The sequence below is a fragment of the Lepisosteus platostomus genome, chromosome 27, assembly GCF_059453375.1.
Source record: "Lepisosteus platostomus isolate fLepPlt1 chromosome 27, fLepPlt1.hap1, whole genome shotgun sequence".
NCBI lineage: Eukaryota > Metazoa > Chordata > Actinopteri > Semionotiformes > Lepisosteidae > Lepisosteus > Lepisosteus platostomus.
This window is the reverse complement of record NC_142637.1, coordinates 9,342,321-9,355,757: the sequence shown is the minus strand read 5'-3', so window position 1 is coordinate 9,355,757 and position 13,437 is coordinate 9,342,321. Positions and strand designations below refer to the sequence as shown.

General features: G+C 56.9%; 1 protein-coding gene across 1 annotated transcript; it reads left to right on the top strand.

The window, feature by feature from the left end:
- Positions 1 to 1,963: 1,963 nt before the first annotated feature.
- Positions 1,964 to 11,869, top strand: sirt6 (sirtuin 6). Its single transcript, XM_088622564.1, has 8 exons — positions 1,964 to 2,408; positions 2,900 to 3,027; positions 6,007 to 6,189; positions 6,272 to 6,331; positions 7,756 to 7,851; positions 8,064 to 8,144; positions 9,821 to 9,944; positions 10,273 to 11,869. The coding sequence occupies exons 1-8, from the start codon at positions 2,343 to 2,345 to the stop codon at positions 10,768 to 10,770; spliced, it is 1,236 nt and encodes a 411-aa protein (XP_088478690.1). The 5' UTR covers positions 1,964 to 2,342; the 3' UTR covers positions 10,771 to 11,869.
- The last annotated feature ends 1,568 nt before the right edge of the window (positions 11,870 to 13,437 follow it).

Genomic DNA, 13,437 nt, shown 5'->3' with positions numbered 1-13,437 from the left:
CAGCACACCTGGCAAATGGTTAGAGCACGAGGCACCACACACATAAACTGATGGAAACTTTTTTAAACAGGATACATATTATACCACTTTGAAAAAAATATATGACCTTGGTCTGCCCACTTAATGTCATTCCTTAAGTGTGGACTAACAGATTGCTCATCAAGCCTGTGTGTGAAAATGCCTGGAAGGCAGAGGAACACCAGAGAGTTACTGTACAAGGACAGAGCTGAGATAATGGCTCCGGGTCCGGAGAACAGCTGTGCGTGTCTGTGTCGGTAACTGTCTGTGTCTGTGCGTGTACGTGTGAGCCTGACTGTGTTGGTTATTGTCTGTGCCTGTGTGTGTGGTTGAGTCTGATCCTGCTCGTTATTGTCTGTCTGTGCGTGTACGTGTGAGTATGATCTTGTTTGTAATTGTCTGTGTCTGTGTGTGTACGTGTGAGTTTGATCTTGTTGGTTATTGTCTGTGTCTGTGCGTGTGGTTGAGTCTGATCTTGCTCGTTATTGTCTGTGTCTGTGCGTGTACATGTGAGTTTGATCTTGTAGGTTATTGTCTGTCTGTGCGTGTACATGTGAGTTTGATCTTGTTGGTTAGTGTCTGTGTCTGTGCGTGTACGTGTGAGTCTGATCTTGTAGATTATTGTCTGTGTCTGTGCGTGTACATGTGAGTTTGATCTTGTAGGTTATTGTCTGTGTCTGTGGGTGTACATGTGTGACTGTGTGTGTCTATCTATCCAGGTTATTGTTTATGTGCGTATGTGACTGTGTTGGTTATTGTCTATCTGTGTGTGTACGTGTGAGTCCGACTATGTTGGTTATTGTCTATGTGCGTGTATGTGTGTGACTGTGTGTCTCAGTGTCAGTTATATCAGTTTGTGTACATATGTGTATTTATGTGACTGGGTTGGTTATTGTCTATGTATGTACGTGTGTGACTGTCTGTCTTTATTGGTTATTGTGTATGTGCATGTCTGTCTGTGTGTGACTGTGTCGGTTGTTGTCTACGTCTGTGTGTGTGACATTGTGAGTGTGTGTCTCTCTTACTTCATTCTTTTTAAACTTGGCCTTAAGACTCTTCATCCTGTAGGCTCTGTAGCTCAACCACTCTCAGATCCTAAAGGAAAAACAGAAAGAAACATATACTGTATGGTTTAACTGTATAGTCAATAGACCAATAGACTTTTTTTTAATCTCGTTGTAGATATACTTTCTGACACTTAAGGGTGAAAACAACTCAAACTTTATGGGAAATACAAAGGCTTTCTTACAAAAATAACTGCCTTTTGTTTTTTTAATTCACAGAAGAATCGAGCACTGTTAGATGTGGTATAAGAACACGTCTGGTGTAATACGTGCCTTAGGAATTAATTTCTACAAAAATACTTTACAAAGTTAACCGTGCTGGGAACAGTATGTGCGGAGTACTCACATTCCTAGGCACTAGACAACACAAGACGCGAAATACAGTTGTAGTAATGTTAGTAAATTTAAACTAAATTCAAGAGTCGTACTGTACGCACCTGCGTCGCGCGCCACCTCTCGCTGACGGCTGAGGAGAGGGGAGACTCGAGCCGGGCTCGAGCTCGCTGGGCTTGCCTGTCTCGCTCCTGATTCGACCAATCAGCTGCAAGCGGGGGGCGGAGCCTGAGGGGGCGGGTCCAGTGCCTGGCGTGACTTCAAGACCCCATATGAGCACAGAGAGCATCTCTCTTCGTGTCAGTTGACAAAAAGATCTTAGAAAGACACAAAAACACATCCCGGCGAACAGAACTGCGTGAGAACTACCACCAGGAGGTCGTACTTGGTACAAAGTGTGGATCAAGCCGCCCTGTCTTCCTTTGAAAAACAGCTGGTTGAGATCCTCTGGTCTATTCGCTACTATGGATTAGCAATACAGGTCTACAGGTGTACTCAAACAGTGTATTATTATAATTAATAGAACTAAGAGTAGTAAAAGTAGTAAAATTATAAGTAGTAACTTCTTATAAAGTAGGCGTATGTATACAATCAATTTAAACAAAATACAGAATAAAATATTTTGATCGCTTTTCCGAAACCTCAGTCAAGGGGAAAGTTAAACAGGGGTTTCGGCTGCTGTCGGGAACAGGGGAGCGTCTCCTGCCTCTTGGCCCCTCCCCCTGCTGGACACGCCCCCCGATGCGTGCTTACGTCGGCGACGCCCCGATGACGTAGGGACGAGGGGGGCGGGTGTTGTATTGATGTGCTAGCGCGAACTCTTAACAATAGTCACAACCAGAGCATTAAGTTTATGATTTTAAGCACACAAAAAAAAGATACGTGACTGTTTAGAGCCGCAGTCCCATAGCTACAGGGTGCAGGGCCATGTCTGTTAACTACGCGGCGGGACTCTCTCCCTATCCGGACAAAGGCATCTGCGGTCTCCCGGAGGTAAGAGCCCGAAAGCTAGGCCGCAGCCTCGGACTTTCCTGTAGCGGAGAACTGGAGGGACTTGTTTACCTGTGAGCACAGCGCCGGCGGAAGCAACAAAGCGCCGGTGTCCGGCGTGTTACTGGACAGCGGCCGTGTGAGCTCTTGCACTGACTGACAGGCGGCGGTTCTGTGCAGCCCGGCGGCTGGAGAGATGTTCTGTTAGAGCAGGGCTGGACATCCCTGGGATACTTCACCAGTATCTGGAGTTAAAAACTGAGATGTGTTATACAGCAGCTGTAGCGCTAGTATTAACAGCATTAACCTGAAACACGTACCAAGTTCTGGGGGGAAAAGCTTTTAACCCTCGGGGGCGAGGCTGGGGTTCCGGTTCCGGTTCCGGTTCGGGTTGGGCGCTGCGGTTCTGAGGGCGCAGGTCCCGCTGTGTCCCAGGCTGTTCCTGTGAGTCTGAGTCTCCCCCTCTCCCCCTCTCCTCCTCTCCTCGCGTGCAGGTGTTTGACAGCCAGGAGGAGCTGCAGGAGAAGGTTCGGGAGCTGGCCCGGCTGGTCCGCGAGTCCCGATACATGGTGGTCCACTCTGGTGCTGGGATCAGCACCTCCTGCGGCATCCCGGACTTCAGGTACGCACCCACCTGCCGGACACCATGCTGAGGTTCTGTACCGGCCCAGCGGGTGCAGGGAGATGTTCTGTACTGACCCGGCTCTGTGGTGCTGACAGGTCCAGGGAGGTGTTCTGTACCGGCCCGGCTCTGTGGTGCTGACAGGTCCAGGGAGGTGTTCTGTACCGGCCCTGCTCTGCTGTGCTGACGGGTCCCGGGAGGTGTTCTGTACCGGCCCGGCTCTGTGGTGCTGACGGGTCCAGGGAGGTGTTCTGTACCGGCCCGGCTCTGCGGTGCCGACAGGTCCAGGGAGGTGTTCTGTACAGGTCTGGCTCTGTGGTGCTGATGGGTCCAGGGAGGTGTTCTGTACCGGCCCGGCTCTGTGGTGCTGACGGGTCCAGGGAGGTGTTCTGTACCGGCCCGGCTCTGTGGTGCTGACGGGTCCCGGGAGGTGTTCTGTACCGGCCCTGCTCTGTGGTGCTGACGGGTCCAGGGAGGTGTTCTGTACAGGCCCGGCTCTGCTGTGCTGACGGGTCCAGGGAGGTGTTCTGTACCGGCCCGGCTCTGTGGTGCTGACAGGTCCAGGGAGGTGTTCTGTACCGGCCCGGCTCTGTGGTGCTGACGGGTCCAGGGAGGTGTTCTGTACCGGCCCGGCTCTGCTGTGCTGACGGGTCCAGGGAGGTGTTCTGTACCGGCCCGGCTCTGCGGTGCTGACAGATCCAGGGAGGTGTTCTGTACCGGCCCGGCTCTGCTGTGCTGACGGGTCCTTTGACTGCTGAAGCGTGTAGCCAGCAGGGAAGCAGCCAGGATGAGTAGATGTGTCTGCAGATACTGTGAAGAGCCAGTTAACACAATAATAATAATAATAATAATAATTCCTCACACTTATATAGCGCTTTTCTGGACACTCCACTCAAAGCACTTTACAGGTAATGGGGATCCCCTCCAGCACCACCAATGTGCAGCCCCACCTGGATGATGCGACGGCAGCCATAGTGCGCCAGAACGCTCCCCACACATCAGCTCTCAGTGGGGAGGAGAGTAATGAAGCCAGTTCAGAGAGGGGGGTTATTAGGAGGCCATGATTGTTAAGGGCCCTGGGATTTTTAATGAGCCCAGAGAGTCGGGACCTCGGCTGCCGGAGCCGTGGGGGAAACGTCTCGGGCATCGTGGAGAAATTTCCAAGGTGTTTATCGTTTTGTTGTTTTGTACCCCAGTCTCCCATCCCTCTTTGTACCCCTTAATGTTTGCACAGTTCATCTCTGTATTATTATTATTCGTTCAATTAAGAGGAAGGGTAGCCGCCAGTGGGTCCCTTAGCTGCTGTGCTGCTTTATAACCACCAGGGGGAGGCAGTTCCCCATGGTGGCGCCCCTGCTGTTCTGGCTGGCTCTAGGGTTGCCATGGAGACAGATGCAGGTCAGTCTGGGTCTGAGTTAGACACACAGATGGCAACAGACACATGGAGTCATTCTTGTATAAAAAGGCTATAGAAAAAGATGTACTTAACGTTTTCATGTCTTAAATTCTTGAGGTGTGTCTTGTTGTGCAGAAAGGGTATTTTCCAAGAGTGTATTTTTTTTTATTAAGTTTGAGGAGAGCCTACTTTTGGGCCAGCAGGGTGCGGAGAGGGGGGTGTGATGCCGGGGACCGTTTCCCTTGAGAGGAGCAGGCACCTGGAACACGCTCACTCGCACCCGGGGCCGGTGTCCAGCAGGGCGCGGGCAGCGGGCGCTGGCGTGTGTGCCGGTCGCGTGTGTGGACGTGTGCCTGGTGCACACGCAGGGGGGGCCGCCTGCGGTCACTGCCTCATCGGCCCCCCCGACGAGCGTTGGCGGAGCGCGAGGCCCGCACCCGGGTCGCTGGGGGCGAGGCTGGCGGGCGGACGCAGTCGAGCGAACGCTGATGGCGCGCTGTCCTCTCGGGCAGGAGCTGTGTGTGTCACAGGCAGGAAGAGCTGCTGGGAGAGTAATTGGTTGCTTAATTGATTATTGATTGGTGGGACTCAGGGCAGGTGGTCTGTGGCGTCGGCTTCGTGCTGCAGAGCTTCTTCTCTTTCCCTCTCTGCTCCAGTCACATCCGGCGCTGAAATCTGAATGCTCAGTCTCGCAGTGTCTCCTGTTTCATGTCTGTTAGGAAGAATAGCTCCCCCCGCCCCGTACCACACAACGTACTGTGTCGCAGCCTAACGCCTCCCCCAACCCCCCCACTAGGCCTGTGTCGCAGCCTAACGCGTCCCCACCCCCCCCGGTACATCTGTGTCACAGCCTAACGCCTCCCCCAACCCCCCCACAAGGCCTGTAATAATAATAATAATAATAATAATTGCTTACATTTATATAGCGCTTTTCTGGACACTCCACTCAAAGAGCTTTACAGGTAATGGGGATCCCCTCCACCACCACCAGTGTGCAGCCCCACCTGGATGATGCGACGGCAGCCATAGTGCGCCAGAACGCTCCCCACACACCAGCGATCAGTGGGGAGGAGAGCAGAGTAATGAAGCCAGTTCAGAGAGGGGGGTTATTAGGAGGCCATGATTGGTAAGGGCCAATGGGAAATTTGGCCAGGACGCCGGGGTTACACCCCTACTCTTTACGAGAAACGCCCTGGGATTTTTAATGACCACAGAGAGTCAGGACCTCGGTTTTACGTCTCATCCGAAGGACGGCGCCTGTTTACAGTACAGTGTCCCCGTCACTATACTGGGGCATTAGGACCCACATGGACCACAGGGTGAGCGCCCCCTGCTGGCCCCACTAACACCTCTTCCAGCAGCAACCTTAGTTTTTCCCAGGAGTCTCCTCTCCAGGTACTGACCAGGCTCACACCTGCTGGGCTCCAGTGGGCTGCCAGTTGTGAGTTGCAGCGTGATATGGCTGCTGTGTCGCAGCCTAACGCGTCCCCACCCCCCCGGTACATCTGTGTCACAGCCTAACGCCTCCCCCAACCCCCCCACTATGTCTACATTGTGGCCTAATCAGTCTCGCTGTCTCGCAGGGGCCCAAACGGCGTGTGGACGATGGAGGAGCGAGGCGAGTCACCCAAGTTCAACACCACCTTCGAGGAGGCGCGGCCCAGCCGGACACACATGGCGCTGCTGGCCCTGCAGAGAGCCGGCTACCTCAAGTACCTCGTCAGCCAGAACGTGGACGGCCTGCACATGCGCTCCGGCTTCCCCAGGTAGCAGAGCTGGCTAGCGTACCCTGGCCTCGCCGGCCGGCCTCGCGCTCCCTCCGAGTCTGACCGCTGTCTCTCTCCGCAGGGACCTGCTGTCCGAGCTCCATGGCAACATGTTCGTGGAGGAGTGTATGAAGTGTGGCAAGTATGTCTTCTCACCTCCCCCAGTCCTCTCCCTGTGGTGCCCACTCTCTACCTCTGTCTCTGCTCCGTCCTGCCCCCAGTCCTCTCCCTGTGGTGCCCACTCTCTACCTCTGTCTCTGCTCCCTCCTGCCCCCAGTCCTCTCCCTGTGGTGCCCACTCTCTACCTCTGTCTCTGGCCCCTCCTGCCCCCAGTCCTCTCCCTGTGGTGCCCACTCTCTACCTCTGTCTCTGGCCCCTCCTGCCCCCAGTCCTCTCCCTGTGGTGCCCACTCTCTACCTCTGTCTCTGCCCCCTCCTGCCCCCAGTCCTCTCCCTGTGGTGCCCACTCTCTATCTCTGTCTCTGGCCCCTCCTGCCCCCAGTCCTCTCCCTGTGGTGCCCACTCTCTACCTCTGTCTCTGCCCCCTCATGCCCCCAGTCCTCTCCCTGTGGTGCCCACTCTCTACCTCTGTCTCTGCCCCCTCCTGCCCCCAGTCCTCTCCCTGTGGTGCCCACTCTCTACCTCTGTCTCTGCCCCCTCCTGCCCCCAGTCCTCTCCCTGTGGTGCCCACTCTCTACCTCTGTCTCTGCCCCCTCCTGCCCCCAGTCCTCTCCCTGTGGTGCCCACTCTCTACCTCTGTCTCTGCTCCCTCATGCCCCCAGTCCTCTCCCTGTGGTGCCCACTCTCTACCTCTGTCTCTGCCCCCTCATGCCCCCAGTCCTCTCCCTGTGGTGCCCACTCTCTACCTCTGTCTCTGGCCCCTCCTGCCCCCAGTCCTCTCCGTGTGGTGCCCACTCTCTACCTCTGTCTCTGCCCCCTCCTGCCCCCAGTCCTCTCCCTGTGGTGCCCACTCTCTACCTCTGTCTCTGGCCCCTCCTGCCCCCAGTCCTCTCCCTGTGGTGCCCACTCTCTACCTCTGTCTCTGCTCCCTCATGCCCCCAGTCCTCTCCCTGAGGTGCCCACTCTCTACCTCTGTAGTCACTGGTACTGAGTGCAGGTTCACTGTGTGCTGTGCGTCGACCTCAACAGTGTGCAAGGCAGTGGGGCCGGAGGGCGTGGCCGTGGCCACAGGCGGCGGGGGCTGGAGGGCGTGGCCACAGGCGGCGGGTGGTGGGTGGTGGGTGGAGGGCGTGGCCACAGGCAGCGGGGGCTGGAGGGCGTGGCCACAGGCGGCGGGGGCTGGAGGGCGTGGCCACAGGCGGCGGGGGCTGGAGGGCGTGGCCACAGGCGGCGGGGGCTGGAGGGCGTGGCCACAGGCGGCGGGGGCTGGAGGGCGTGGCCACAGGCGGCGGGTGGTGGGTGGTGGGTGGAGGGCGTGGCCACAGGCAGAGGGGTGGAGAGTGTGGCCACTGGCAGCAGGGGGGCCGGAGGGTGTGAGCGGGGCCACTGGCAGAGGGGTCCGGAGGGCGAGGGCAGGCCTGTGCTGACACTGTGTCGTGCCTTGCAGGCAGTACGTGAGGAACACTGTCATCGGGACGATGGGTCTGAAGCCCACAGGCCGCCACTGTGAGGTGTCTCGCTCCAGGGGGCTGCGCACCTGCAGGTAACTCTTGCTGTACATTGGACATGCTGTCCACTAGTCATGTGCTAGCTGCGCTATATAGTCACACTGCTGACCGCGCGGTCTCGCTGCACTGTGCCGCGTGAGGACCGCGGTGTCTGCTGGCCGTGGGCTGACCATGCTGTCTGGACACCTGGACGCACTGGCAGTGTAGTCTTGTGGGATCTGAAACCTGCGCGTCTGTTCGCCTGCAGGGGGAAGCTGATTGGCACCATCCTGGACTGGGAGGACGCCCTGCCGGACAAGGACCTCAACCGTGCCGACGAGGCCTGCAGGTGAGGCAGAGGGCAGGAGTCGGGATGGGGAGGGGGGGGAGAGGAGCAGCAGGGTGTTAAGTGTGAGAATACCAGTAGAACAGGGCACATCTGTCAGTCCACCAGCCACGGGCCAGCACCGGGCTGCAGGGTGCCGTTGCCATGGTGTCCCAGTGTCAGCATCCCCAGGCCCAGTGGCTGTCCCAGCTCCCTCAGCTGGGTCACTGAGCTGCTCTGGACACAGTGGACCGGTCCTGCACCAGGGTCCAGTCTGTCCTCTCCATCGAGGAGCCGGGGTGTGATCGCTGGGTCACTGAGCTGCTGTCTGTCCTGCTGGAGTGTCTGTCCTGCCCCGTGTGCCCCAGCTGAACCATGCAGAGCTGTCCTCTATCTTTCTCTGCTCTGTGAATTGTCTTCAGGACTGACGCCTGCCTCACCGTGTCCCACAGCAGGTCACGTCAGCGAAGGGTGGATTTCGCACGTTTGTGATGAGGTTTTCGGCAGGAGACCGTCGTAAATGCGTCTAGCTGTGTACACTCACCGAACTGCAGTACCCCCTCTACTGCTACTGCCGCCCTGGGCCCTGAGCTACTAATTCACCCTAACTAACCCTTTAAGTTCTTCAGATCTCCTTGTACCCTGTGGGTTTCATGGTTGTGTGCTGTCCATAACAAAACCTGCAATTTTGGGGCGGAGCGGTGGCTCTGTGGCTAAGGATCTGCGCCTGTGACCGGAAGGTTGCCGGTTCAAATCCCGCGGCCGGCAGAGGAATCCTACTCCGTTGGGCCCCTGAGCAAGGCCCTTAACCCCAACTGCTCCAGGGGCGCCGTACAATGGCAGACCCTGGCTCTGACCCCAAGCTTCTCTCCCTGTCTCTGTCTGTGTCTCCCTGGAGAAAAAGCTGGGGTATGCGAAAAGATGCATTCCTAATGCAAGAAATTGTATAGGGCTAATAAAGAAACATTACATTACATTACATTACAACCATAAACACTGGAGTTTCCTCATCCTCCATCTTGTTTTCTCGCTGCATGGCCGTCGAATCCCCTCCTGCCGGTGATTGTTCGTTCCCAGCAGGCGGGGTGCTTCTTCGGAACGAGGCCCGGTGTTGCGGCCCCTTGATCGCATCGTTCGCTGCAGCTGCACGGCTGCGGCTCTGGGATGAGCTTGCGGCGAAGGAGGGGGGCGTCCGCGGGTGACCGCGGAGATGTATCTTCTTGTGCTCGGGCAGATAAAGAGCACGAGCGCTGGAGGGCGATGAATTCTCTGCCCTCTGCTCTCGCCTCCTAGGCAGAGCTCGCCTGAGATGAGCTCTGCACTGCTTCAGCGCAGGTTTCCTCCGGTGCTGCACCTCGCCCGTCTGCTCCGCTCGGGAATCCGTTTCCTGGGGCGCAGCGTGCTGATGGCGCTCAGGTCTGATGGAGCTGTGAGCTGCAGTGCGGGGAGAGCGCTCTGTCAGTCTCCCGGCTCTGCTAGCAGCAACAGGAGGCCCTTCTGACACAAAGGGTTGTGGGAGTGTGGAACAAGATGTCCCGCCATGATGCCGAAACCGATACCATGTTTTTTTTCAGGGAAACACTGATAGGACCCTCGGATTAATCAGTTACCATCTAACAAACGAGAGAGATGCACTGAATGTCTCCCCACCTTCGGGTGTGACCAACGTTGACCGTTGTGCTGTGTGTTGCTGTGTGCAGGCGGGCTGACCTGGCCGTGACCTTGGGCACCTCCCTGCAGATCAGGCCCAGCGGGAACTTGCCGCTCATCACCAAGCGCAAGGGGGGCAGGCTGGTCATCGTCAACCTGCAGCCCACCAAGCACGTGAGTCACAGGCTGACCGGACACTGACCAGACACTGACCGGACACTGTCCAGCACGCTGGCCAGTCAATTGGCTGGCTAGCTGACTGAACACTGTCCAACGCGCTGGACATCCTGCTGGCTGGCTAGCTGACCATACACTGTCCTGCATGCTGGCTGGACATTGACTGGCTTCCTGGGAGATACTGCCCACCATGCTGGCCTCCTGAAACCTTGACTGACTGAGAATCTGTTACTTAGCTGACAGTATGACTTTGACACTGACTCTGTCTGGTCTGTTTGAACGTGGTCTTGACCGTTCACCCTCTGTCCTTCTGCCCCTGCCCCAGGACAAGCACGCTGACCTGCTTATCCATGGTTACGTGGACGAGGTCATGACCCAGCTGATGAAGCACATGGGGCTGGAGATTCCCGAGTGGGAGGGGCCTGTGGTGTGCGAGCAGTCCACCGATGTTGCCGGGGAAACGAAGTCCCATGCTGATGACTTCAAACCCCCCCTTACCTCCCCGCTCGCGCTGAAGCAGGAGGCCGGTGTGGAGCTCGGAGCCCTGAAGAGAGAGAGCCGGGAGAGCACGGGCGCGGAGGTGAAGACAGAGGAGGCCACAGGGAGCAAGAAGGAGGAGCCTGATGATTCCCTCCAGCTGAAAACGGCAGAGAAGCATCCAGCGACAGAAGACGAGGTGACGCGACATAAGAGCGCCGAGCAGGAGACGCCGGGGAAGGACACCTCCCTCAACGGGGTGCACAACGGTCCCCCTTCCCCCTGCCACCCTGACAGCACAGGCTGCCCTCCCCTCTGCAAGAGAGCAAAACCACTGCTGGCCTAGAGCGCCCTCCTCAGGACACTCATGGAGCTGCACAGGCGAGTCCAGTGCACCATGGTACAGCAAAGCGTAGACTGGTGTATACGGCAACATGCGGTACTGGACCAGTGCAGGGGCCGCTGTCTGGCCCACGGCGTGACTTGGGCCCAATTCTCCAGAGCCTCATGGTTCCAGTCTGGTCATCTTGTTAGCCAGCTGTGACCGTGATTGGTGGGTTCCTGCAGGGTTGTAGAACTGACCAAGCTGCCTGGCAGCGCCCCCCCATGGCTGGCCTGGGCAGCTGCGAGCTGGCTGTGGTGTGAATGAGAGAGAGCTGCACCTGTCCTCCCTCTGATGCCTGATCTCTGCTGCTGGCGCAGTGGGGCTCGCGGGGTGGCGTGGGGGTGCTGCCTGTCGCGATGCCTCATCTCTCCAGACCTGCTGCCGAGCAGGTAAAGAGGTTGTGACCCCAGCTACCCCGGCTTTGGCCAGAGGGTACCGGAGGGGTTGCAGTCCAGCTACGCGGCCCCTTGTAATACAACAGTAGGGCCACCAGCCGGTTCTGCGGGCAGCACCAGGTGCTGCATTCCCTCTGTGGGCCGTGAGCCTCTGGACACAGCTGATCCTCGCCTGCAGGTCTCACACAGACGCGCGGCTCCTCATCATAACACTTCCTTAACACAGGGGCGCAGTGCGGCACTCTGGGATACGTGTCTGTGCTGCCACTGCTGTGGCCAGGATGGGGCTGTTATAACGTACCCCTGAACTGGGGAAGGGGGGGGTAGTTTGTATTTAATGGAAAGCTGCAAAGACATCGCGCAGACCTACCACAGTAAACCTGAAACTTTAACAAGTCTGTCCGAATTTTTCGGAAGCCTCTGTTCCCATCCCTCAAAACAGAAAAAGAAAGTTTCGCAAAAAAAGGCCATAGCCGGGCCCTTGCTCAGCCCTGTTCTGACAGGAGGCTTGGCGGGAGTCGAGCCGAGGACAGTGCGATGTCGGAGCGCCCAGCAGGTGGTGCTATTTTACGCTACACCTTTCCTGCTCCACTCTGTTTTATTAGTATAATTTTGTATTGTTTCTGTTTTATTGGTTTGTAATAAATCTCTACAGATTGTTTACAGTTTTGTTCTAGAATTGCATTCTTCGTGTTTAAGCTGTGTGTCAGAAGCACAAGTCTCATTCCCTCAAAAAATCAACTTATTCTTTCTTATTCTTTACAAGAGCTTTAGTTTATCTTTCATCTTTAGTTTCTGAATTGCACTTGAATAAGTTCCTAAAACTACTTTCCTGCGCTTAAAATGTATTTAATAATGTTTAGAGGGACACCTTACTGGTCCATTTGTTATAATAGATGTATTTCCCAGGGAAGATTAATCTCGGTTGTTTTTCTATCTGGAATTTTTCTTGCTCTCCTGGCTGTGAAGTACAGTGTTGTTTTTGAGGGGCTTCAGAGTGAGAGAAGAAGAGAGGGGGATCTTCAGAGGGGCTGGAGGGAGAGAGGGAGATCTTCAGAGGGGCTGGAGGGAGAGAGAGGCATCTTCAGAGGGGCTGGAGGGAGAGAGAGAGGGATCTTCAGAGGGGCTGGAGGGAGAGAGGGAGATCTTCAGAGGGGCTGGAGGGAGAGAGAGGGATCTTCAGAGGGGCTGGAGGGAGAGAGAGAGGGATCTTCAGAGGGGCTGGAGGGAGAGAGAGGGGGATCTTCAGAGGGGCTGGAGGGAGAGAGGGGGGGATCTTCAGAGGGGCTGGAGGGAGAGAGGGGGATCGTCAGAGGGGCTGGAGGGAGAGAGAGGGGGATCTTCAGAGGGGCTGGAGGGAGAGAGGGGGATCTTCAGAGGGGCTGGAGGGAGAGAGAGAGGGGGATCTTCAGGGAAGCTGGAGGGAGAGAGGGGGGGATCTTCAGAGGGGCTGGAGGGAGAGAGGGAGATCGTCAGAGGGGCTGGAGGGAGAGAGGGAGATCTTCAGAGGGGCTGGAGGGAGAGAGGGAGATCGTCAGAGGGGCTGGAGGGAGAGAGAGGGGGATCGTCAGAGGGGCTGGAGGGAGAGAGGGGGATCTTCAGAGAGGCTGGAGGGAGAGGGGGATCTTCAGAGAGGCTGGAGGGAGAGAGAGGGATCTTCAGAGGGGCTGGAGGGAGAGAGGGGGATCTTCAGAGGGGCTGGAGGGAGAGAGGGATCGTCAGAGGGGCTGGAGGGAGAGAGAGGGGGATCGTCAGAGGGGCTGGAGGGAGAGAGAGGGGGATCGTCAGAGAGGCTGGAGGGAGAGAGAGGGGGATCGTCAGAGGGGCTGGAGGGAGAGAGAGGGAGATCTTCAGAGGGGCTGGAGGGAGAGAGAGGGGGATCGTCAGAGAGGCTGGAGGGAGAGAGAGGGAGATCGTCAGAGGGGCTGGAGGGAGAGAGAGGGGGATCGTCAGAGGGGCTGGAAGGAGAGAGAGAGGGATCTTCAGAGGGGCTGGAGGAAGATGGAGGGAGATCGTCAGAGGAGCTGGAGGGATCTTCAGGGAGTTAAGGAGGGTGCTGGTGTCCAAAGGCGCTCTGCCTCATTAGCAACTGTGACAGGAATCACTTCACACCCAGCGCTACAGACTGGCTGTGCAGAAGACCCCCCTTCCCCCCCAGGAGACCCAAGTCTGTTCGCAGTCTTGCTCCACACGCTCGCTGACGCTTCTGCCTGATTGATCCTGACGGGCTGCG

Coding starts and splice junctions, on each gene's coding strand:
- sirt6 (XM_088622564.1), top strand. CDS start 2,343: ATGTCTGTTAACTACGCGGCGGGACTCTCTCCCTATCCGGACAAAGGC. Junction 6,190..6,271: donor ATGCGCTCCGGCTTCCCCAG/GTAGCAGAGCTG, acceptor CTCTCTCCGCAG/GGACCTGCTGTCCGAGCTCC. Junction 8,145..9,820: donor CGTGCCGACGAGGCCTGCAG/GTGAGGCAGAGG, acceptor TGCTGTGTGCAG/GCGGGCTGACCTGGCCGTGA.